A 25121-nucleotide genomic window follows, 5' to 3' on the forward strand; every position below is an offset into this window, starting at 1 on the left:
AATAATTCCCCTCCCTACCCCAGAAAAAAAAAATCGAAAAGAATAATAAAAAAAAATCCGAGTAAGCAACTGATGATAGCCAAGCGCACGTAAAGTTGATTCTGTAACTGCTATTTCTTCCGCACCTTCTCTATTTCTTTGCAGCCTTGCGCTCTGCCATCTCTGCGCGGATGGCCTTACCCTTGGCGGAGCGGTCCACCTTCTTGGTCTTTGCACGCACCTCCTGGATGTAGGAGAGATCGGCGCCGTTGATGCCGCGCTCGGCCTTCACGGTGCGGGCGGCGCGGCGGCGGGTCACGCGGTCGGTTGTTGTCTTGCGGTGGATGCGGCGGTACGTGCGGGTCCACGGGATGAAGCGCGGGTTCTTCTTGCGCATGTACATCACGAAGCACTTGGGGCGGGAGAAGGTCAGCACGGGCTTCGTGGACAGAAACGCGAAGGGGACATAGCGGCGGCCGTGGCCGGGGTGCACGGCGAAGTGGGAGAACTCACAGTCGATCGTACGCATTTGGCTTCTCAAATTTGAAATGGATACAAATAAAAAAAAGGATAAAAGTAAAAAAATAAGAAAACTATAACGCCCATAAACATACATCGAACAGAAATAATATGAGACAAAATGAAAAGGAGTACAGAACCGTAAAAAAAAAGGGGGGGGGGGAACAAACATTAACCACCATCATCATTGCACGCAAGTAAAGAATTTCTGCGTGACTATGTAGTAAGCCAAACAGCATTTTCACTCAATTGATCTTGTCACAGAGACATTTTTTCTTTCCTTTTCCTTTTTCCCTTTTCATGTCTCGTTTAATGACAAGATGCAATGTCGTATGATAGGAGGTCAAATAATAATTTCACGTGTAGACGTGTTTATGGTGCATAACTATGCGAATGTTGAACCAGAAGGAAGAACACCAAGAAAGAAAAAAAGATCAAATCTGATAATATATAAGGAACGAAACATCTGTGAGGATAATGATGAGAAAATGACCATTTGCCCATGTAAAAAAAAAAAAGGCATTAAGGACAGGGGTATTATGAAAATTCGAAACAAGAAGTACAGAGAAAAAAAAAAGAAGAGCAGGAGGTTGAATCAGGCACAAGATTAGAGCTGAGCTTTAAGCCTATTGAAGTAGCCAAATGTATGAGAACGCATTCGAGTAACACGACCTGGTTGTGGTTCACTAATACTAAGTAGGTAAGGTCGTAATGCTTCGAGAGAGCGTCGAAGTGCTGCCTCCCGTTTGCCTCGTCGATCAAGTCCTTCAATAAAATGACGCAAATACTCTGGTGGAATTGTCCCCCAGACTCGTTGTATATTTTCCTGCGTATGCTCTCCACTATGACCATTTCCATTTGTATTGGGTGATTCACTCTCATCATCAAGTAGCATTTGTTTAGAATTTTTTATAGTTTCTTGTAGTAATTCACGTGGTTCAGGTAGTAAGGGGAAATTAGGATCTGAGGCAGCGGTGGTTTGCACAACAATATTTCGATCAAAAGGGAATCGCCAATACACTCGACGATAACGGTCCATACCTAGCGGACGAATAAGAGCTCCTGTGTCAGTTCCATCTTGAATACCCACATGTTCACGTACTACTTCGCTTAGTCGCTTTTCTACTTCATCAAATAATTTTTGTCGTTTTTCCTCATATGTCTCTTTTGTTTCACTTGCTGTTTTGGTTAGTGAAAACTGCTTAACCAAATGTTTAATTTCTTTTTCAGCTTCTTCACGAAGTTCTTTAGATCGCTTTTCCATTGCGATTTGAGCATCCTCATGCATTTTACGCATTCTATCTGCTTCCTCTTGCATATCGGATGATGAGAGTGCTTCTAATACCATATACTGTAGAAGATTTAATCGATCTTCGATATCCAAATTTCCCCATGCAGCCATTTGCCGCAGTTCTGTTATATGTTCCATAGTCATTTTAATTGCAGCAAAAAATCCACTTGGTGCCTTCTCTGTTTTATCATCTTTCATTTCTCCTTCTGTTTTATTCTCTTTTTTAGTATCTTCCTCATTTTCTTTTTTTCCCTTGACTCCTTCTTCCTTCTCCTCATTTTCCTCATCTTCTTCCTCCTCCTCTTCCTCTTCTTCTTCCTCTTCCTCTTCTTTATCTGTAGTTTCACTATCATCATCATCATCATCTTCATCCTCATCGTCCTCATCCCCATCATCATATGAAGCAGGTTTTGAACGAGCTGGCACACGTTTCTTTTTATTACCACTTGTGACTGCTACAAATTCAACCATAATGTCAAACCAATCCTTTCCACGTGTAACAATTCGTGGACCATTAGAAGCACGAAGGTTTTCCATCGCAACTTCAACAAGTGCATTTGTAACTTCTTCCATAAGCCCATTATCGCGTCCCTCGTGTGATAAGAGTCCTTTAAGAAACAAACTAAAAGGCATCTGTGAAAGATGTAAAGGTTCGGGCAATGATGTTATCATAGCCCATATAAAAAGAGCCTGTTCATATTGCTCTGGAGTTTCCAATGGCAATTTAGCATAGCGTACATAAGCGCTACTAACAGGATTTTTAATCTCTGTATCTTCCACAAGGCTTGTAGGGTCCAATTCCCCCAAATGGGAACGCACTAATTGTCGTTCTTCTTCACGTTTAGCAGCAAGTTCTTCTCTTACTTTGGCACGTTCAAGTGCCTTCGCACGTTGTTCCTCTCGTTTTGCTCGTGCAGCCTCAAGTGCCTTTGCTTTGGCAGCAAGCGCTTCTTCTGAAGGTCCTACAAATGGTGGAGTAATAAATCCTTCAATACGATTAATTTCTGCTAAACAGGCATGTGCAATAGGATGTAATAAATCCTCATCTAATTCATACCGACAATCTTCATCTGTTTTAAATGAGTGAGAAGCCTTCTCAATTGCTTGTGAAATACTCTCCAACGTTACTTTTAAAAATGGTTCATGCGTCTCTGATGTTTCTAGTGAATTATTTGTTTTAACCCGAAAAGCAGAACGTTCAGAATCAATTATATCTTGTAATTGTTTTACTCGTTCTTCCAGAAATTCAAAAATAGGTAGTAAATTATTATATCGTACCGCGTAAACATGAGCAAGAAGCTGAATCATGTGATTAAGAAGAGTCACAACTTTTTTCTCTTGGTTGCTTAATGCACGAAGTCGACCAAATACTGTTCTTTGTAAAGTTGTCTGTGAGAGAATTTTTCGTACTACACGTTTCCCTGGTTTTTTATCACTCTCTTCTATTTTGATTACTTTATTTGGTTGAGTAACATCAGTTTCCTTTACTTCAATATCTTTAGAACCATTATTATTATTATTATTATTATTATTATTATTATTATCATCCCTTTCATGGGATGCACGTTTACGCAATAATGTTTGAGAAATTATGGATGTTTGATCATCATCTGTAACTGTTGCACCAACTTCTTTTTCTTCCGGTGCAGTAGATACAGTGGATTTGGAAAATATTCCAATCTTTTCACCTGCATCTTTCATTTTTTGGCGTAACATTTTTTCTATGGCATTAATATGATCCAAAAAAGAAGAAATTTCCCGAGCAGGCGCTTCCAAAGCGGAAAGATCCTTTTCGGCTAGAACTGTCAGTCGTTGTATAACATCATCTGATCCACCATATAAGATCACAACACGTTTAAGAGCCTCGTAGTTAATTGTAACTTTCTGTAAATCACGTGAACGTCCTCCAAGTGGAATAAAAGAAAGAAGTTCAGAAAGATAATTATCTGCAGCATGTAAAGTAGCAGGACCAAAGGTTCGTTTATTATTTGAATCATTCTCTACTATACTTAATGCCGCTAAAAGAGTCAGTTCCGATGATCGTATCTTGTATGGTAGTACTTCATCATTTGGGAGAGAACTAAAAGCCCCCGCACCTCCCGCGGCTCCATCCATTTTGAAGATCTGAAAAGCCGTTCGGGTCTTAAGAACAGCACGGGGATATGAACTCCCAATTTCCTCCGGTTCTCCACTTTCTTTTTTTTCCTTTGGAGGCATAATATCTCAATAATGGCTACAATAACGTAGAGACTTTACTTATTATTATTTTTTTCTTCTTCTTCTTTCTTTCTCTTCACTACAGAGAGAAAGAGAGAGCACGGAGAACACACTTCTGTTTTCCTTTTTTTCCTTATTATTATTATTAGTATGCCCTATAAATAAATATATATAGTTGTTTTTTTTTGTGTGTGTGTTTGTGTGGGAGACGGGGAAAAAGAAAAAGAAAAAAAGGTTAAACACATTCATTTAATAGAGAGAATTAGGCATAAATGAAAGACAATAAAAGTGTATGAGACAAATCAAGTGAAACAAACAAGGAAAAAAAAAGCAATGCAAAAAAAAAAAAAAATAACCCCAGGCAAGCAGAATAACAAAACTGTTTCAATAACACCTTATTTAACTGGACGCGTACGCATAGAGGAGTTCTCAGATAAAATCCACAACTAACACCAAACTGGCTTTCGAAAGCCACAACAACCAAAAACGACGAAAAAGAACAAAAAAAAATAAGAAGAGAAAATATTCACTATTCTCTTCTTATTTTCCCCTTAAATTAGTTCAGCTACCAACTGAGCATCCTTTAACTCTGGCACACTCATGCGAGGCGTCACTACTCTAGTCGCACGCCTGGGTTCCGGTGTTAAAGCAGATGACGCATGTGAAGAAATTGACGTATTCACCTCTTCTCTTATTTTTGATTCATCCTTCGATGTGTCCATTACTTTCAACCACCACTCATTCGGTACTCGACGTGATAATGCACTATCCTCTTGTAACTGAGGCAGAAATGATGGTGTGGCTGCCAACTCTCCTCGTGCAAAAGGGCGTGGTAAAAGACCACCAAGTGCATATACACGTTTAAATCCATCATAATTAGATGATTCATGATATAACGCGGCAGCTCCTTCTTTAAAGCGAAGATTAGGTGTTACTTTTGTTCCAGTTAACTTGCTTGGTCCAATCGCTGTCTTTTTAGCGTAAAGTGTACTTGCTAGTTCATGTTGTAAATCTGTGTGTCCGCGCAATGCTGGATCAGCGCGAATAAACTGCAATTGATTTTCCCGTACAATGCGCTGAATTGCTGCAAGGATGTGTTCAATGTGATACATAATCATAACATGTGCTAATTCCTCCATAACATGCCAAACTAGTGCTCGAAGTGGAAACATCTCATTTGTAAAAGGCAATTCAAAATAAGTTGTACCGATATCAATCTCTGAAGACCAAAGAAACAATTGTAACTCTCCAAAAAGTGTTTCCACCACATCACTCTTAAATTTGCTTACGACTCGATCACTTAGTGTCAACTTCTGAAGTTCAAGATAATCATAGGCACGTGCTAAACCATCATTTCCATCAATCATAAATTGTGCATAACCAAGTCTTCCACGGATACCACCTTCTCGAACAGGAAATAATACATTAAAACGATCATTAAAAACGTATTTTACCACATTATCTCCAAGAAATTCAAGACGTTCAAACTCCCATGATCGTCCAGCCCCACCTGCACTTTGTTGAACATTAAATGTATCACGAATAACATCTCGATCTTTTAAAAATTTTAAAAGGTACTGTAATCGACGTTTACGAATATGACTATTATCATGACTTAATGAAGGAATACGATTAAAAACAGGAGAGGTGTTAAGACGATGCCACCACATTTTTACAATTTCCTCCGGTGTACCACAGTACGCACGTACCATCTCTAACATCAAGGCCTCACGTCCAGAATGAGGGATAACACTACTATGACTGTGCCATTGCATATAACTTTCATTACACAATTTACACCTTTTACCGTCAAAGTCACTAAAAAGGTCTACAAACTTTTTTAGAGGTACATCAACACTTAGTTGAAATGCACGGCCACCAGCATCAGAAACCATATCTTTGCGGTAAATACGGATATGTGCATAAGGATCATTTGGATCAGTCTGAGTATTTTCAAGATCAATTGGAAGTGGATCTGGTAAGGATGCACTATTAATATTGGATGAAGAAGATACGAGACGCACACGGCGTGGTGTAGGTGAAACATCCGTCTGTGGTGGCACTGATGAAATTTGACGCCGTGTATGTATCAGAGAAACAAAAGAGCACATGTCATATAAAATAAAACGACGCCATCCTTGCCGCTGCATGAGATCTGCGCGTCACACTTTGTTAACTTTATATTTACAAGAGATAAAAGGAAAGAAAGAAAGTAATATGTTATAAATACATTTATATAACATTACATATACACCCATGAAATAGAAAAGAGATAATAAAAAGGAAATATTTATCCCATTATGAACCTTTTTATTTGTTTTTCTTGACATTTCTACTTCATTTGATTCTATCATTTACGACGTTTTTTTTTTCTTCTTCTGTACATATTCCACCAGACATACACAAAGCACTACACCATCACTCAACCAACATCCAAAATAATAATAATAATAATAATAATAATAATAATAATAATAATAATAATAATAATAAAAGAAAAACAACTCTCAATTACTTTTTGCGCTTCCCTTGTCTTGACTCCGCCCTCTGCGAAGATTCTGAGATCTTTTTCTCAATCTCCACTAACCGTGCCTCAATCTCATCCAATCGGTCAAGTGCTTTACCAGACACTTCCTTCTTAATAACCTCCAGCTGCTCACGAATCCCATCACTGAAATGTGGATCGTTAAGCAGTAATAACCGCAATCGCTCTTGTTCCCATGCATCCGAGTCTTCTTCTGCCATTTGCATTTGCTGCGCTTCTGCTTCACGCTGCTGTTCTTCCACCTTAGCGCGCCACTCGTGTTCTTCTGTGGCCGTGACGAGTGAAGGCAGAGTGGCTGGTGGGATTTGGTGCACATTTGTGACATCCACACAGTGAAGATTCGCCACCTCACGAGGGACGAAGGCGTAAACATACATCTTGTAATGACGATAATAAGAACGCAGCAGATACTCGTCGATCTCCTGTACATCACGTACATTAAATACACCGCATGAGAAGGGGGGACGTGGGACACTGTGTTGTACCATGAGATCACGCATTCTGTGATAGGATTGGACGCGGGTGTACTTTTTCAACATACTCTCTGTATGAACAGTGAGAAGAATACCAACAAGTGCACTGACTTTTTCTGCAGACATAAGGCGTGACTTTGTGAAGAGAATGAGATGGGCGAGCATATCAAGGAGAATCATAACCTGTCCTTCGTTATATTTGGATACACCAATAAGTTTTCCTTCACTGGACTCATCAATCATTTTTAGTACGGATCGAATAGCGGGAACATCAGGGGCAATGAGACATCGGTGTGTATCCTCAGGACTAAGAATTCGCCATGTTAGCGAATGCGCCATAGACTATTACTACAAATAACCAAAACTTATTATTATTATTATTATTATTATTATTATTATTATTATTATTATTATTATTATTATTTATTTTTTTTTTTTACTTCGTCTTTTTCTTCCTCGTTCACAATCAGCTGTTGAGATGAGAAGAAAAGAAGGAAAAAGAAACAACAAAAAAAAAAGCACCCACCTTCCTTTTTCTTCTCGACTATTCACAGTACGAAAAACACAAGTGGGCGTGTTTTTTCTCGTGTGTGTGTGTGTGTGTGTGCAACCTCTATAAACCAAATAATATAATAATATTGGTAGAAATAATGAGAGAAAGTCCCAATAAAACACACAGACAAAAACGAAGATGAAAAAAAAGACATCAAAGCAAAAACAAAACCCAATAACAACACTATACAAACAACAAGAAAAAAAAATGAAAATTGTACAAAAATAAGGTATATATAATATTTGATATAGGAAATTTCCTTTCGTGTCATATGTATCCCAGCGAATAAGAAAAGAAAAAGAGAAAAGAACAGAAAAAATAAACAAACAAAGCTATTAAAACTCTCATGGCGATCGCTTATTCTTGTTACTGCTTGGAATCAACATTTTCTTCGTCATGGCCCGAAGAAAGTAAACACGGGCTTGAGTCGCAATAGCATGCATTCTTTCATTCTCTTCTCCTTCGGTAAATGATGTTGTCGCAGCGGCAGAGAATAATACATCCTCCATATACTTTACACGGTTATCGAAAACAGGTTTCTCTGTTAATGTCGCACCAGAAGACTCTCCAAGTATCACTTTGAGTCTATCGTACAACATGGCAGCCTCTTCACTACACCCACCACTAGCACATGCCCGAAGACCATAAAGAAGAAACATGGCACGTGTAAGCTTCACGTCTTCACTATTCTTGTTTTCGCCACTGTAAACATTTATTCCTTCTGTTTTATTATTAGGAGTATCCAATAGTGGAATCATTTCCTTCACATGCTGAAGGGCAAGTTTCCATCGTCGTTGACGTACCAAAAGCAACAAGAGAGTATTGACATTCGTTAAATCCCAACAATCTCCTTGTAATGCACGCAGTCTAAGAGCGGTATTGGATAAATTAATGGGTGCTCGACTCAGAATACGCATTATAGAGGTCACAACAGGCAAAGGTAATGGAGTAGTAGTAGTAGTAGTATTAGTAGAAGAAGATTTATTTACTGCATCTGATGACGCAAAGGCACTTAACAGAGATTCTAGAGCCACAGACCAATTATTATGTCTAACTGCAACTTCGCATAGCAAAGATTCCAAAGATGCCATTTTTACTGGTTGTATTGTTGTACTTTGTTGTTTGTGTTCTTGAAACAGTTTCACACTCACAGTTAGTGCTCGGCTATCACGCAATGCCGATCTCGCCCTAATGTTAAGCATCAGCCAATGAATATCACGTTCTTCTGGAGAATGTAAAGAGGTCCAGATATTTAACCAATTCCATCCAATATCTCTTCGCATAATAGACATACTTAAAAGCATCATTGGTACAAGAAGTCCTGATAAAACCCATTTCTCATGTTTTTGAAGGAGTTGTTTTTTATTATTCATATCAGATGAGGAATAACAACTAGAACGACAAGCCGTATGATCTACAGCATCCCAGTAGACCGATACTGCTTGTAACCAAAGAGAAGAACGATTAGCAGAAGATTTAGCACCAATACGCAAATGTTCCAAAACTTCAGCAAAGAAAGAAAGACCTAATGTCCCGGGAGACAAACGAAGGTGATGTAAAGCAATATGCATTATCGTAAGAGCATCATTCCATGGCATCATACGAAGTTGTGAAGTAAGTGCTTGTTCAAACATAAGTGCATCATTTTCATAACGAAGACTTAAAGAATAAACTATCTCATGTAACTTTGCTGTATTTTTAATCCGTGCAATATCTTCTGGTGAAAAGGTACGTGGTCGTATAAGATAAGAAGATGAAACATTATTATTACTATTATTATTATTATTATTATTATTATTATTATTATTATTATTATTGTCAGCAACAAAGTTTCTCTTTCGTTTTGTGTTAAAAAGTCGATGTAAATGTTGCACTTCTCTCTGTCGTAAGTTTCTTCGAACTTGTTTTCCTAAACCACTATCATGTCCTAATATACTTCGGATCATCAACCGTATAGAAATTGGAAGACGAGTCCAACTAAACTCTGTATGCAGTCGTAAGAGAATACGTACAATAAGAACAACCGCCTCTACTGTTTCTTCAGGTGTAGATCCAAATAGTACCTTTTCACTAGTTGGTGAAATACGAAGAAAACGAAAAGTTTCCCGCACAAGTTTCGAAGATTCATTAATCACAACCAACATCAATTTTTGTTCAGGTTCTTTCTGTGATTCATACTGAGGATGCTCTTTGGCGTGAATAACTCGTGTAGGTATTACCCCCAATACTTCCACCACAATACCAAGAAGAAGTATAAACTCTTTTACCGTGAATAGTGAAATACTCCGCTTTTGTGATAACAACTCAACATTATTAGTACATAGTGTCAATGCTATACGAATAACACAGAGAGTCAATTCCGTGGCTACAAGAGTTCTTTCTGGTGCTCGACGTACAGCTGCAACATCTTCTGCCATGTATAATTCAGAGAAAATTCCCCATACACCCATTTGACCATAGAGTGTATCTAACAACAAGGTAGAAAGATTAAGAGCACTCTCTTTCGAATCAACCGCTACTGAAGCTAATGCGACAATACGAGGGAGAGTAATACACACCAGTCTAAATGAATCAATCAAACTATCAGATAGAATAGCACCATTAATCGTTTCTGATGCTTTTTCATTATGTTGACCCATCAAAACATCACCATTTGGCTTTTCATGTTGTAGGGATGTAGATTCATTCGAAAACAATCCCAATTTAATGGAGGTTGCTAATACTTCTTGAGCTGCAGCTTCAGCACGATAACGGTCAACCTCAATACGTAAATGCGATGTAGCAAGTTTTACATAAATCATGCACTTTTTTATTGCAGTGGGAAGATTTGTGGTGTGTCCTTTCATAAGTTCCATATACCTTTCAGGCTTATTAACCTTTAGTGAAGAAACATGTGACAACCAAATGGCTTGAACAGCATATCCAGATGCAGTTTCATCTACAAACTTTGGTATAACTTGATGTGCTACAAACTGTTCCACACTACTATTTTTTATCCACGGTTCTTCAGATACCGCTAAAAGTATAAATATCACGTAGTCTTTTTTGTGTAGCCGTATACCGTGTTTCTCTGCAGTCTCTAGATAACGAAGAGAGACTTTCCAGGATCCTGAACCTATTACTGCTCTCCGCATATTATAAAGAAATTCAATTGGAAGTGATAAACCACGTTGTGACAGCGTTCGTGATGAAATGTACAAAATCCCAATATGAAATGCTTCTCTCCAGTAGCAGTAACTCTTAGAGGCTAATGAAATTTTACGTCTTCTGATAGAATAATAACCTTTTTCTTTTGCTTTCATTTCTTTTTGATTAGAAAGAATAGTTTTACTCGCATCATGTAATAACATGAGATGATTTAAAAGTGCCGTTACTTCAATAATTCGCTTGGCTTCTTCCGTTGCAATTAATCTATCATGTTCATTCATCCTGTCATATACACAGGATTCATCATTACTATCATCTTTATTCTCTATGGTTTTGGAAACTATAGTAGTAGAAGGTCCATCCTCCTCAAGTATATCTATATTTCCCATAGATGCCTCATACATAACCCATCGTTTAACCCAATCCGGTTGCTCATGAAATTGACGTGTACCAATAAGAGGAATTTCTCCGCCTACAACCGAAACAAGTGCAGTATCTTTTATTCCAATTGGTTCTTTTATAGACGCACTTAGTATTTCACAAGAAGAAGAAGATACCTCCTTATCATTTTTTACTTCTTTTACGGTTTCTTGTTTCTCCGAAAAATTCGAATGGGACTCTTTACAACTATTAGCACCACCATCCATATCATGATTATCATCAATAACATCAGTACTACTACTACTGCTACTGTTATTACTCCTGTTACTGTATTGTTTCCGTAGTTTATCTGTGCTTTCCCCTCTTCGTCTCTTTTCCATTAATTCTCTTTTCTCCCACATTGAACATTCTTTTTCTTCTATCCACACTTTAGACTTTGACCTTGTCACTGTTGTGGAGCGTTCATACGGTAAATTGCTCAAGAGCAAAATCACATCCCACTTCTGCAATTGTACACCCAACGTTAACAATCGTTGGTAGAAACGCACGGCAGCGTTAATAGCACGTCTGTGAATAAGATGATGTAGAAACCATCGCGCCCTAAGAGAAAGAGACTCCGATATCTCTGATGCATGAAGGCAACTACGACGTAGAGATGTCCACATGGCAAGTAGAACCACAGCATCTTCCTCGTTTTTCTCTAAGAATTCAAGCAATGGATCTCTACTAGCGGAAAGGCCAGAAGTATCATTATCATCTCTTTTATTATTATTATTATTATTATTATTATTATGTGATATATCACAGTCATCAAAGGCAAGACCCAACTCTACCGCCTTTGCCCGCACATCCATTCGCATCCTTGCAGACACTACAGAATCATGATGGATATGACTACAAGTAACAGCTGTAGTAGATGTTTGTGTATCTAAAAAACGATTATTATTATTATTATTATTATTATTATTATTATTATTATTATTATTATTAGTATTAGTATTATCATAAGATGTAGTTAACTTCGGCAGATCTGTTCCCATTGTTCCTGTTCTTGCTGTTGTGGTTGTTGCTGTTTTTGGTGCTGCGGTAATTCCAAGAAAACGCCACGCTGGACCAAAGCGGCGCTGCATTTGACGCTCATGCCGCCGAGACGATAATGCACGTAAAGTACAGAACAAACTCGTGCCATTTAACGCCGGGTGTACACTCGCCGATGTCCCCCGCGATGGACGCATACAACAGTTCAGCCCACCTTCTCAGCCCTCTACTACCGCTAAAATAAAATACAAAAAAAAATAATAATAGGAAAAGAAAAAAAAACATTAGAAAGAAAGTAAAACAATAAAATATCATATTATAAAATAGAAAAACAACGACACTATAATAGTGACACATAAATAAATAATATATACATATATATAGCATTCATGACGAGACTAGGGTGTTTACATATAGACCGAGCACATAGGCACAAAAGAAGAGTTACTATAATCACCTTTTTTTTTATTTAAATCCTCTTCTCTGGAATCATGGAAAATACACCCAAAGGAGTCACTCGCACAAATACAAACACACAACCAAAGAAACATAAAAATAAACAGTAACACAACACACCACCACCATCACCAACAAATATCCGTGAGGAGAGAAATCGAAAAAAAAACGTCTAAAGGAACAAGGAGAGATCAATGGACAGCAAGAGAGAAACAAAGTAAAAAAAAAGGAAAGAAAAGTTATCAATAAATAACATAACCTCTTCAAGATGTTTTCTTCTGTATATCCTTTGAACTCGATGTATATTTATCCAAGGCACCCATTAATGAAGATACCACATTAGTTGCCACAAATAAGGTGAATATAATCCCACTCAATACCAAGCGTTGAGATGGAGACGAAAAAAGAAAAATTGAATACAAAGATATCTCTTCCATCTTACCATTAACACCACGGTAAAGTAAAAAGGCTGGAACTACGAATGGAATTAAAGTCTCCATAAGCAAGTTTACTCTGAGACAAAAGCGCTGAAAAGAAGCTCGTTCCTTTGGTCTTCTATCACTTGCAGATGCACGACGTGAGAGTAAGATTCTTCGTACACGCTGTAACCAGAATCCACGCGTACTCAAAAGTACCCATGAAATAGCAGCAACAAGTAAAATAGAATTAGCAAAAGGGAATAAAATAAAAGTTTTTAATTCTTCCTCTAATGCTCCAGTGAGTTCTGTCCATATTCCCATACGTGGTATCATATCTGTACCATTAATACCTGTATCTCGTCCTAGTCTCAGTTTAGCAATAAGAGCTAGAGCTAATACGAATACATCTTTCGGTAATAGTGCCTTAGTCTGGATGGCCCTATGAATTTTACGATCAGCACTCGCTAACTGTTCTTTCAAAGAAAGAAGACTCTTTTTACGTTTTGTATATTCTTTTAACTCTTGACGCAAAACAGTAGTAGACTCATCATTAGTACTAATCTTAGATTCCACTTGATCTAGCTGCCTAATTACAGATTGACGTGCATAAGGCATTAATGGAGTAACTAACGAAAGAACCATTCGGTGAGCCCGTCTACTAGCATTTAATACTGTAGATGCAGCATAAAGATTTTCTTTAATTTCTGTCGTAATGATTGTATCACCTGCAAGTTTATCTGTTAAATTAGAGGCATACCATGCCACTTCTACGCGTCTGCTTTCGTCCTCCATTATACGCACTTCTCGTATACCACGAGTTATAGGTTCACCTTCAAGTACCATTGGGTAAGGAAGAGCAGAAATTTTTTCCATTACCCATGTATTTTTTTTTACCGTTGTCATATTTACTACAGTATGACTAAACACAGTGTTTATCAAACGAATATATTCTTCTTCACGTGTACCATCAGTAACGATATCTGCCCCAAAGAGAGAATCACTAGAAAGTAAATCTCTTACAAATTTAGAATCTTTTTCAAGATTTTTTCGTAATTGTTCGAAGGAAGATATATTTACAGATGAAGTATTCTTAACTTCTTTTAATAACTTCCATCGTGCATCAGCACGACCTTTTATAGCTAATGGTGATAATTCAACTGTAATAGATTTTTGAGATTCTTTTTTGCTATCTTTCTTCTCTTCCTCCTTTTGCATTTCCCGACGTTGCTGTTTTTCTTCTTGTTTCTTTTGATTTTTCATATTTGTTAACCATTTCTCATATGCCGCATCTTCTTCTGCAAAAAACTCGGTATCATCGTCACGTCTGTCTCCGTGAGGCCACAATCCCACAAGTGTCTGCAGTGGAGCAGTAGAGTTTTGTAATTTTCCTGAAGTAATACGTACAATTTCACCGGTTTGGGTATCCACCAAAGTTGTTTGATCCGCCTGCACTACAGTGTGTATAACTGCGAAGAGTAACACGAGAAGGAGAAGCAGGCGGTGTTGTACCATAAGGGGGAGTATCACCTATAAAATAAGATGAAAAAATTTGTTTTTCTTTAACAGAGAGGCGGTATATATATATATATATATATAGGTGTTTGTATATTTAAGAGTATAAGAAAAAATATTTATTGAATCCTTTCCTTTCTTCCTATTGTGCGTTATATATTACTTTGGTTATTAAAATAAAACATGAACAAAAAATAGCAATAAATCACGTATTAATTAAAGAACAATAATAAAAAAAAAAGACATGCCAATGAGAAGTGATAAATGAAGGGGTAGTCATCATTGCCACCTATTCCGCCTCCGTAGAAGCATCCCGAAAAGAGAAATAGAATGAAAAAGTAAACTTTGAAATGAGGCTGAATAACTAGGCGTTATAACCATAGTATAAGCCAACACATAAAGCAGCATCATTAACTCATAAAAAACTGCGATTTTCCCATTATCACTCCCTTAATCCCAGAAAAAGAAAAATAAAAAACATCAAAAAAAAAGATCTTTTTTTTTCGTTCTTTACTTCTCAACTCATCTTTTGTAAAGAACAAAAGAAATAGGAGTCGTTCGTTCTTTTTTTCCCAACTCCTCTCTTTGTGCTCCCAAACAATAGAAAACTAAACTAAACTAAAAACAGAAATGAAATTCCTCTTTCTTTTCCTTTCGTCTGTGTGGGTATACTTTGAAACATTTTTTTACCCTTCTCATACTTTTCGAACATTATAAATGACATCAATTTATTCTACCAAGAGTTGAACATATTAAACCGGTTTTCTTTTTTTCTTTGTTTTTTTTTTGTTCAACTTCCTCTTTTCGTTCTCTTTTACTTTGTACACATACATTTCTTAAACTTGTTTCCTCTCTTTCTTTGATTTTACCTTTTTCACATAAATCGCATATCCAGCGATGCTTACGGCGGCGACAACTCCAGCCAACACCAGCACGCACACCTTCTCCGAGCAGGCGCACTTCTCGCCGGATTTCTTAGGCACATTTGGTTTATTATCGGGTGTTATTTGTTTCCGCGCGGCGTCCGCGCCCGACTTGACGCCCGATCCGACCGATCCCCCGACGCTGGCGGCGGTGTCCCGCACCTGACGGCTGACCTTCGCCGTGTACTCCTTGGCGCTCTCGAGGTGGAGGCGGTCCCCCACCCAGGCGCTGCCGCTGCGCCAGAGGGCGGCCACCCCGCCGGGGCTCAGCAGCTCCCGCGTTTGGGCGGCGAGGGCGGCGGTGCCGGCGGAGACCCACTGGGCGGTTGTGTCCAGCAGCCGGGCGGAGGGACTGGGGGCCGCGTCGCAGTGCGTCGCAGCAGCTTCCATTGACTGCAGTCCGGTATTCGATATACAAGAATCTCTACAGGTGAATAGTAATAGGGATACTAATAATAGATGTGGGGACGATTGTAAGAGAACTCGTATACGGCGTTGAAAGAGTGAATTCACGACACTACTTTCGCTGATGTTATCGCTTTTGGTTTGCTTTTTTTTCTTTGCTTCTTTCTTCCATTGGCAAAAGGAAAGATAGATGGTGAATGAAAAAGAACACAGCTTGTAATATATATATATATATACATAGTTTTACTCATCGTTTGAGTCCCCCTTTTTTTTTTACACAACAGCAAATAATTGCTGCTAATTGTCAGCTCATGCTTCATAGTAGGCCTCAAAGAATGGAAGAATTATTCGACAGAATATGTGGCATGTAAAAATAAAAAAAACATGCCTTTTAACACCATTCTAACACTAATCGCAGCAATTCAATTTTACATCGAGCAACCGTACGCAGTGTGCAATAGCAAAAAAAAAAAAAATAGGGGAAATTGTAACTTCTTCCCTCAGCACCATCTACACACACACACACATCGACAGATAAATTACCCAACCTCAAAATCAAAATTTTTAATGAAGGCAGATCATTAAAACCAAAATACACTGATAAAATCCATTACTGTATTTTTTAACTTTATGTAGAATTTCTGCAGTGACGCAGCATAATATGTACCTGTAACAGTGTGTAAACGTCTGTTATAATAGGCACCCTCACCAAGTTTCGGAAGTGGGAGATCTTCATCCTCAACGTCAACAACTCTATGCCATGGTTCTACCAAATGCTTTCTTACCCACTGTTCATTCTCTTCAGCAGAATCAGAAGACAAAACAGAATCCACAAGGGAGCTACTACTTTCATTAAGGGAAATACCATAGTATCGCGCTTGTTTAATGGATAAATCGGTCAACATATCTAACACCCACATTTCTGCTTCTTTGTTACTGAGTCCAGGAAATGGCGAGATGCCTGTGTGACGAATATATTGAAGCAAATGTCGAAGACAGAGGGAATTTCCTACTGGTTGATACATACCTTCATAAGGTCTACGTGGTGGGAAAGTACGTCCCTTACGCATCGCAAATTCAATCAACACCCCAGTACACATGCCTAAAGCACGGAATATCTTATTATTGATTTTTTTACTATCAATAAAACCTTTATTAAAATAAGAAACTTTCTGTAAGGTAATACCTTGTTGCCAGATATTGACTCGTTTAAGAGTAACGTATGCGAAAAGTTCCATCACAGATTCCGGCAAACCGTATGAAAATGGCATACATGGATCGAGACCAAAAAGTACACCATGTCTCTTGGTTTTAGGTTTTATATTTTGCCACTGAGCTGTTTTATGTAATTCCATCCATGTTTCACCTAAACGACGTCCCCACACATGTTCTGAGATATAATAGGCAATACTACCTAAATGTCTGTTACCACGATTCATATCTTCCATTAATATAAAAGTAAAACCATCTGGTTCACCAGACATTAAAGACATAGCGACAAGTTGTAAGGCAATTGAAACTTCACGAACATTTTCTGAGTTTACAACTGAAGATGCCATTTGCTCTGCAATTCCAATGGGAATTCCTCCATTTTCTTTTACCGGTATTATTTCCTTTGCCAAATTTTCCTCCAAAAACTCTACCTCTGTATTGGTAAATGGGAACAGAAGAGTATCTTGTATCATACCAAAAACACGTTGTAACCACGTCCATTGTGTATAGTTCAAATAACTATGAATATCACTAGTATACAACAGTGGATTAAACTGGTGTTCTTCAAATTGTCGTTGCAGTACAGTTCGCAGCAGTTTCAACCTTCGCTGTGATGCCCTTTGAAGCCTTGCTAACTCCCAACTCTTCCTGGGGATATTCCCTGAGCGCGTTGGAGCTGCGAGTGGTGCTATCGACTCTGCCATGTGCCGGAGAGTCGCGGCGTAACTCTCGCGTGTGTCGCCGGCTGCCGCCCACCGCCCTGCTGGACTGCTGCTGTTGAGGGCGTCGGCCGGCAGCCGCGGGAGGAGCCAGGCGAGGAGGAGGAGGGGGTCGGCGCAGTGGGGGTCCGGGCGGATGAGGACGAGAGTGCCGCCGCCGGCCGCCGCTTCCCGCCAGAGCCGTCCGGCCTCCCGCAGGAGAAATAACACCGCCCGCCCTCCACAAACAGAAGAATTGGAGGAAGAGGAGGAGCAGAGGGAAGTTCCATAGAGGCGTTCCACCACCATCCGGGGATAAGGGCCTCCCTGCCCTGCCAAGGCGAGCAACAGAAGACTCTCCTGTGAGAGGAAACCAGACCGCGTTAGATCCGACAAGGCGTACTCCCGCCCCTCGCGCTCCATGAAACTCTTGCATAGTGATACCTCTGGCCACTCCTTGTGTTTTAGAAATTTTAGTTTTTTATAATTACTGCGATTGGCTTTAAGAAGAAGTTGTTCCGCATTTGCAGGAAGGGCAGACATGGCAGAGTGAAATACCGCTGCACCAAGCTCTACAGCCTGAAATGCATACTCTGCAGCAAGTGAACGTTTCATACCATTTAAAAGTTGAACATAACTAAGAAGGACCAAAATATAATGAATCACAAAATGTACTTTCTTAGATTGTGCTAAGACTTTAAAACGAAGATGTTTATTTGTACTATCCACCAGATTTGAAGCACAAACACCCATTTTAAACTCATTACGACGCAAGGAATGCAACGCTTCTATATGCTCTTCACATGCACCACCACGACCATCTTTCGAAAAGTATTCTTTATCATCTTTTTCGGGATGTTTTACATCACAGGTATACCCTAATTTTCGTAACAAAGAAAGAAGTATACATTCCGCACGCTGCAAATCACGTGGTATACCTTTAATACCAGCAATATATAACTGTGCCGTCAACAGGCCACGTAGTAAAGAAGAAGAAACTTCATTCTTAGTCCAGGTATTAGAATTCTCATCATCTCCAGAGCTGTCGAAATCTGTACTAATAGCACTTAAGCGACTCCTTGTAATATATGGTTCATTAATAACAGCCCAACTATTTTCTACACCGAAAAACCTCTCAAAACGTAAAAGTTTATCTGCAGACGGTTTAACGTTAGTTAAATGATTTGCCTTTGTAATTAAAATTTGTTTCCAAAAATAAGTAGAACTATCAGAAAGAGTTGCAGAAATTAATTTTGCCGCTATTTGAGTTTGTTGTGGAGAAAGTATACCATGTTCTTTCATTGTTGCAAGGGCTAATATTGCACTCTGAGAACCAGTATGAGCTGCTTCCCAAATACGAAGATATGCCATTGGACTTCGGCTCCACCAAAGTTCAATAGATTTGTCTTTATCTATTGATGATGTATCATCAAGAAGTTCCATAATACCAGCAAAAAATTTAATTTCCGAACGAAAATTAGTAGAAAGAGTACAAAATCCTGAACAGGTTGAGAATATTCCACGATTAATATCATCTAATACGAGTTGACGAAAGTGAGGGAAATAATTCCCATTTTGATTACTATTATTATATCCTGTAGTATTCAAAAGGATAACATGATATAATGTCTGTAATTGTGCCATAGAAACATTAGAACCACTTTTTATCATCCATTCCTGAAGTTTTTCCACAACATTACAGTACAAAGGACAACGAAAGTCACATACTTCATTATTTAATTTTTTATTATGAAAAAATATATTTTCTGTTGCACTTTTACAGTATTTTTTTTCTAATGCTACAAGGTACTGCATTCGTTCTTCGGTGGGTACTACATTTTGTGATTGCAGTGTTTCTATAGCGTGACGAATGTTATCACAACGTCTTGAAAATTGTAATAAAGAAAAATTCCCTTTTCTCTCATTCGTATTTATGACAGGTATTACATAATTGCTATTTACTTTAGGGTGTTTTTGTTTCTTCCTAAATTCCCTTAGTTGATTCATCATAACGACACGACTTTTGCGTTCATGGATATTATGAAGGCGTTGACGTTGTTCTTTTACTATTTCACTATAATGAACACGACGAAGAATTTTATGATTATTTTCCACTTCTTTAATATATTCTTTTATTTGTTTTTTCTTTTCTCGCTTCACTTGACGCAGTACTTGTCGCATAACGTTAACCTCAATATATGGTTGGTTATGTAAACCATACTTCACGTCTATATCTCTAAAATAAATCCGCATAGCCTCATTACTGAATGGAATTTCCACCTCAATAAATCCCAATAATTCTTCCTCGGTATTTGTATAAATATTATTTTCACCAGAAAGCAAAGCTTGTAACGCATCAAGTCGACGTACACCATAAGTTTCTTCCAAAAAATTGGGCTGGAAAACTTCACGTAGTAACTCCCAGAAACTAAGAAATGGACATTTACCTTTACTCTTATCCATAAATAAAAGAGACGAAACCAGTTCTCTGGCATCATTCGTTGAAGAGATTCGTACACGTAGTGGGAGAGAAAGTTTTGATAAAAATTGCTCATTTGCAGTTGAATTAATCGTTTCATTAAATAAGTTAAACATATACCAAGTAGTTGGGCTCCCTTCTCCAGCTGCGAGAATAACTAATGCCGACAGAATAAGAATGAATACCGTATAAATACGCATCAGTATATATATATTTTTCCTGTGTGACTTATGTATTTCTCCTCATTAACAAGCAAAAAAAAAAGAGGACCAAATAAACTTTCACTCAAGGAAGAAATACAAAGGAAATAAATAAAAAGGAAACAACAACAACAACAAGAAAAACACAAAAAAAAAAACAAAAAAAAATTACAGGTCATTTTAAAAGAATTAAAAAAAAAGTCCCAAAAAGATATAAAAATAAATGAAATGCAGGGTATTGCAGAATCATCTGTATTTGCTAGTGTATTGCATGTTTGAGAGTACTGGGGAAGATAGCATGCGAAAATGCTGTGGAAAAAACAGAGAATTAGTAAAATAATGCATAAAGGAAAAAAGAAACAATAACAAACAAAAAACAAAAAACAAAAAAAACAAAGATTCTACCGTTTACATTTCATTTCTTCTCTTACCTTTCTTTTTTTCTACTTTCTCTCTTTCCATGTACATATATATATATATATATATATATATATATATACTTCCTCCCCTCACTCATTCTACCTCTTTTTCTTTTTTGTTTCTTCTTCCTGATTCCTTTATTGTAAGCGAATTCGCATACATACATATATATATATATATATATATATATATATATAGTTCTAATTTTCTGCTCCCAAAACATCATCGAGAACCTTTTTAATAGGTCGTTGTTGTTTCCGCCCCATTTTGTATCGACACAATGGACATCCATCGCCTTTTAAACACTCATACTCGTAATCATAACCTTTAAAAAAGTGCTGACACCTCGGGCAGAGAATAATCCCAACATTTTGATTCACCACACGATAATACTTATTTTGCACAGGTAGTGTACCAAAACCAGATTTTACAATAAACACATCATCCCGACGCATGCGAGAAAGCATCTCTGCATTTACTACAAATGGTTGATATTCCCCATTTGCTCGACCAGGTCGAGTAACATAAGCCAATTGTGCTTGGAAAGGATCTTTTCCATTTGTGGGACCTCTTCCCATAGCCATCATTTGATGATCGATCATGGCATCAATGTTATCATCTTCCTCTGCAAAAGTAATGACATCAGCGCCATTTCCAGCTTTCCAACCATTTTTGTTATTATCCACAACACCTCCATTTTGATCAAGTGATTTACGTCCTGCGCCTGTTAAGATAATACGTTCAGCCTCAGCATCAGTTACATCATTTGCGAGTACAAATTCCACAAGAGGAAGATTTTCAAAAGAGGCAAAAGAACGAACAAAAGGGTGTCCACAACTTGGACAACGATCACCTGGATGAGTAAGTTGTGGAACTGTTTGATTACAACGATAGCAAACGTCTAACAATTCTTCTCTATCGGTATAAGTTTTGCTTCGAATAAGTAAACTATCAACATCTACTTGCTCTGTAATTCTAATAGGAAGTATAACATTTTGTAATTTTTCATATGCTATACGTGCGATACGTAGCATATCCAATTGACTTGAAACACGAGCAAGTGTATAGAGTATTTCACCTTTCCCTACATTTAGAGGAACTGTAGCAGAACTCAGCATAGAAACCAAATAACGAGATATATTAAATAATGCTAACTCATTATAAGGAAATGGTTGTGTTACGTTTGAATAGACAAAATGAAAAGCATAGTAAATATTTGCCCTACGTGAACATTCCGCACTAAGTTTGATACGATTAGCCCATTGTTCTCCGGTAAGTTGCTGTCCATCTTCAAGTACACCATATTCTCTAGCAAGATAAATATAATAAAAAGCAGCATCACGATATTTTCGACATATAACACTGTTTGCCGCCAATGACTCTAGTAAGCGAATCGCTTCCTTAGGCCACTTTGCCACACTATATGCCTCAAGAGCTTCTTCAAAATTTCCATTTTCTGCTAACCAATTGGCCCAAGGAACGTAAACTTCACGAACATATTGTGGATAACGTTCCAATAAGTCGAAAGCTCGACGCCATTCTTCCATCTCTACATGAAGAGAAATAAGAGCTCGAATATCTCCAACTTTTTCATAAGCTTCTAAAGCGTATTGCATAGCATCACGTTTTCTGAAATAATCAGCACATTCTGTAATAAGAGCCACTTCTGATTTTGGTAATGAACGACACATTTCTATTAATTTTTCTACTTGTCCTGAACATCGTGTCATTTCAATAGCTTTACCTATATCTCCAGAAGCCTTATATAAGGAAGCCGCTTCCATATAATCTTGTGAATCTTCTGCCCATCGTGCTTGTAGCCGAATTAATTCTTTTAAATGTAATTCATTACTACAAATTTTCTTCGCTTCTGTCCACATTTTTAAATCACAAAACATTTCAATTGCTTTTTCTTCATTTCCTGATTTCACAAAATAACGAGCCGCATCTTGGTATTTACCTTGAAAAGCGAGTATAGTACCCATTAAAATTCCTTCATTACCATCTTTATTTTTTGATGCATTTTGTCGTTGTTGTAACTCAAGACGATTTAAAAGTTCTACAAATTTTATTTCACGAATATGAATAAATGCTTTTCTTGCGATATCTAATTTTAATTGAGTCATAGCATGTATACCAAGCATTTTCCAATCTCCTTCTGTTACACCAAGGCATGCGATAGAATAAGCAGATTCAAAATCTTTCTTTTCCACGTAGCGATAAAGAGCATGTGAATGGGGAACATCTACAGTATCAATAGCAGTAATATTAAGATTAAATACACGATTAGCTTTAAATCCAACAACAAAACCCGGCATTTTTTGTTGATAAGGAGGTAAAGATCCAGTTTTGATATTAAGTGTATTTCCGACCGAAGTGTAAGCAATAATATCATCATATTCAGTATTCCATGATACTGATAAAACGTCTTGAACTGTAAAAATAATTTCATTTTCTTTTTTTAAATCAAATACCTGCAAAAGTCCATTATCGCCAACTACAGCGAGTTTTTTACGAGTACAACTAAGATCAACACAACGAACAGGAGCATTTATTTTTACAAGAGTAGTAGGAAAAGGATTATCTATAAAAATGCGTAAAGTTACACCATTTTTAAGACCAAGTAGTAGTCCTTCTCTTCCTTCAGCACCACCAATAACTCTTATATAACGAACTGAACTTTCAACAGACCATTCTCGTCTTTTATTTCCGTTAAAATCATACATGGTTAATCGACGATCTTGGCATATTAATATAGCATTGAAAGTTACACAAAGAAGATTACAATCCAATTTTTTTCGAATGTGTGCAATATCTTGAAATCGCATTTCTCTTTCATCATCATAAAAAAGTTCAAATACAACAAATCTATCTTGAAGTTGTACAGCAAGACGATCTCTATACATAGCTAACTTACGAACATAATCATTACAAGGAATACGTAATTTTTTATCCAAGGTTAGCTGATGCACGACAATATCAGTCATTTTATCACGATAAACATATTGATCATGGTAAATACTGTGTACTGCTAAAACAGATATATCAATAGCAGTAATAGTTCCATCATTAGTTCCACAGCATATTTGCTTAAATTTTGGACGTTGTTGTGCACACCATACCCAATCATCTGCTTCTGCTACATTAACCAGCATATTTCCATCTTTTGTATAAAGTGTAACCTTGTGATCACATCCACTGATAAGCAAAAATTCACCTCTACCATAGAATGAGATACAACAAGGATCACAAGGAAGCTCTTTTTCTTTTCCTACTAAGTTTCCTTGCGTATCGTAAAATGCAATTCTTTGATCCCAAGTTCCTACAACCAGAATATCCATACCATTTGATATTATTGGTGAAAATGCCAATGTCCATACAGGTGCATTTCGTTGAATTAATAATCTCTCTGATAAATCTGAAGAAGATAAAATAACAGTACCATCAAATAAACCAACTGCAAGTGTCCTTCCATCTTGAGTCCATGATGCACAAAGTCCCTTAGAGGCCACAGAGGTCTTTCCCACTTTTGCTTGAGCAGGTGACCAAACTCCAAAATCTGAATTGGCTACAGAGGCAAGTTGTCCTGTCACTGGGTTAAATGATAAAGCTTGTACGGATTCTTTATGCTGGTACTTTAGTACACCTTCACCCTTATTGGTCCAGAGAATAACTGTTTTATCCGCTCCACCACTGGCAAAGGTCTTACCATCATTTGAGTAGCTGACACAATACACAGTGTCAGTATGCCCTTTGAGTGATTGTACCACGGCTCCTGTAGTAGCATCATAGATCAAAACTCGAATACCACATGAGGCCACAATGGTATCCCCTGATGGACTGTAGCAGACGCTGTAAATAGGGGATCGAACATCGTTAGCATCCACCGATGTTTCCGACCACTTTACAGACGTACGCATTCAGGAGTCACAAGAAAAAGAAGAAAAGAAAAAATAACGGAAAGTATCGTTACTTTTAGGGTAAAAATCTAACAAATACAAGTGTGCTATATATAAATAACCAAATTTTATATATACACCCCTGTTATATCCTATAGTAGAGCTATAACTAAAAAAACTAAAACCAAACACATCCAATGGGAACCCCATAATGATAGAAAAAAAAATGAGGAGAAAAGGTCAAAGATCATTGAGAGCACCATAAGAACAAAAAAAAAAACGTAGTCAATATTCACCAACACCAACCAAGAGCAAAACAAAGAAAAAAAAAGATCGACGCAAAAACAGTAAAAAT

The 25121-nt window shown here is 37.7% G+C and overlaps 9 protein-coding genes across 9 annotated transcripts; all 9 read right to left on the reverse strand.

The window, feature by feature from the left end:
- Positions 1 to 130: 130 nt before the first annotated feature.
- On the reverse strand, positions 131 to 508 carry LSM04_003074 (Ribosomal protein L24e-related; the record flags this gene model as incomplete). Its single annotated transcript, XM_067339167.1, has 1 exon — positions 131 to 508. One exon carries the CDS (start codon positions 506 to 508, stop codon positions 131 to 133), a length of 378 nt encoding a protein of 125 aa, XP_067187810.1.
- A 597-nt stretch (positions 509 to 1105) lies between these two features.
- Positions 1106 to 4006, reverse strand: LSM04_007685 (WHIM2 domain; the record flags this gene model as incomplete). The annotated part of the gene is made up of 1 exon (XM_067339168.1): positions 1106 to 4006. The coding sequence occupies one exon, from the start codon at positions 4004 to 4006 to the stop codon at positions 1106 to 1108; it is 2901 nt and encodes a 966-aa protein (XP_067187997.1).
- Positions 4007 to 4557: 551 nt separating this feature from the next.
- On the reverse strand, positions 4558 to 6156 carry LSM04_002431 (uncharacterized protein; the record flags this gene model as incomplete). The annotated part of the gene is made up of 1 exon (XM_067339169.1): positions 4558 to 6156. One exon carries the CDS (start codon positions 6154 to 6156, stop codon positions 4558 to 4560), a length of 1599 nt encoding a protein of 532 aa, XP_067187786.1.
- Positions 6157 to 6517: 361 nt separating this feature from the next.
- LSM04_007659 (Flagellar C1a complex subunit C1a-32) lies at positions 6518 to 7363 on the reverse strand (the record flags this gene model as incomplete). Its single annotated transcript, XM_067339170.1, has 1 exon — positions 6518 to 7363. The coding sequence occupies one exon, from the start codon at positions 7361 to 7363 to the stop codon at positions 6518 to 6520; it is 846 nt and encodes a 281-aa protein (XP_067187995.1).
- Positions 7364 to 7921: 558 nt separating this feature from the next.
- Positions 7922 to 12340, reverse strand: LSM04_005592 (uncharacterized protein; the record flags this gene model as incomplete). Its single annotated transcript, XM_067339171.1, has 1 exon — positions 7922 to 12340. The coding sequence occupies one exon, from the start codon at positions 12338 to 12340 to the stop codon at positions 7922 to 7924; it is 4419 nt and encodes a 1472-aa protein (XP_067187905.1).
- Positions 12341 to 12862: 522 nt separating this feature from the next.
- Positions 12863 to 14530, reverse strand: LSM04_002688 (uncharacterized protein; the record flags this gene model as incomplete). Its single annotated transcript, XM_067339173.1, has 1 exon — positions 12863 to 14530. One exon carries the CDS (start codon positions 14528 to 14530, stop codon positions 12863 to 12865), a length of 1668 nt encoding a protein of 555 aa, XP_067187795.1.
- An 836-nt stretch (positions 14531 to 15366) lies between these two features.
- On the reverse strand, positions 15367 to 15843 carry LSM04_006617 (uncharacterized protein; the record flags this gene model as incomplete). Its single annotated transcript, XM_067339174.1, has 1 exon — positions 15367 to 15843. One exon carries the CDS (start codon positions 15841 to 15843, stop codon positions 15367 to 15369), a length of 477 nt encoding a protein of 158 aa, XP_067187941.1.
- A 596-nt stretch (positions 15844 to 16439) lies between these two features.
- LSM04_002085 (uncharacterized protein) lies at positions 16440 to 20447 on the reverse strand (the record flags this gene model as incomplete). Its single annotated transcript, XM_067339175.1, has 1 exon — positions 16440 to 20447. The coding sequence occupies one exon, from the start codon at positions 20445 to 20447 to the stop codon at positions 16440 to 16442; it is 4008 nt and encodes a 1335-aa protein (XP_067187769.1).
- Positions 20448 to 21067: 620 nt separating this feature from the next.
- On the reverse strand, positions 21068 to 24787 carry LSM04_007894 (WD40 repeat; the record flags this gene model as incomplete). The annotated part of the gene is made up of 1 exon (XM_067339176.1): positions 21068 to 24787. The coding sequence occupies one exon, from the start codon at positions 24785 to 24787 to the stop codon at positions 21068 to 21070; it is 3720 nt and encodes a 1239-aa protein (XP_067188006.1).
- Between the last annotated feature and the right edge of the window lie 334 nt (positions 24788 to 25121).

This window comes from Trypanosoma melophagium (genome assembly GCF_022059095.1).
Source record: "Trypanosoma melophagium isolate St. Kilda chromosome Unknown ctg4segment1, whole genome shotgun sequence".
NCBI lineage: Eukaryota > Euglenozoa > Kinetoplastea > Trypanosomatida > Trypanosomatidae > Trypanosoma > Trypanosoma melophagium.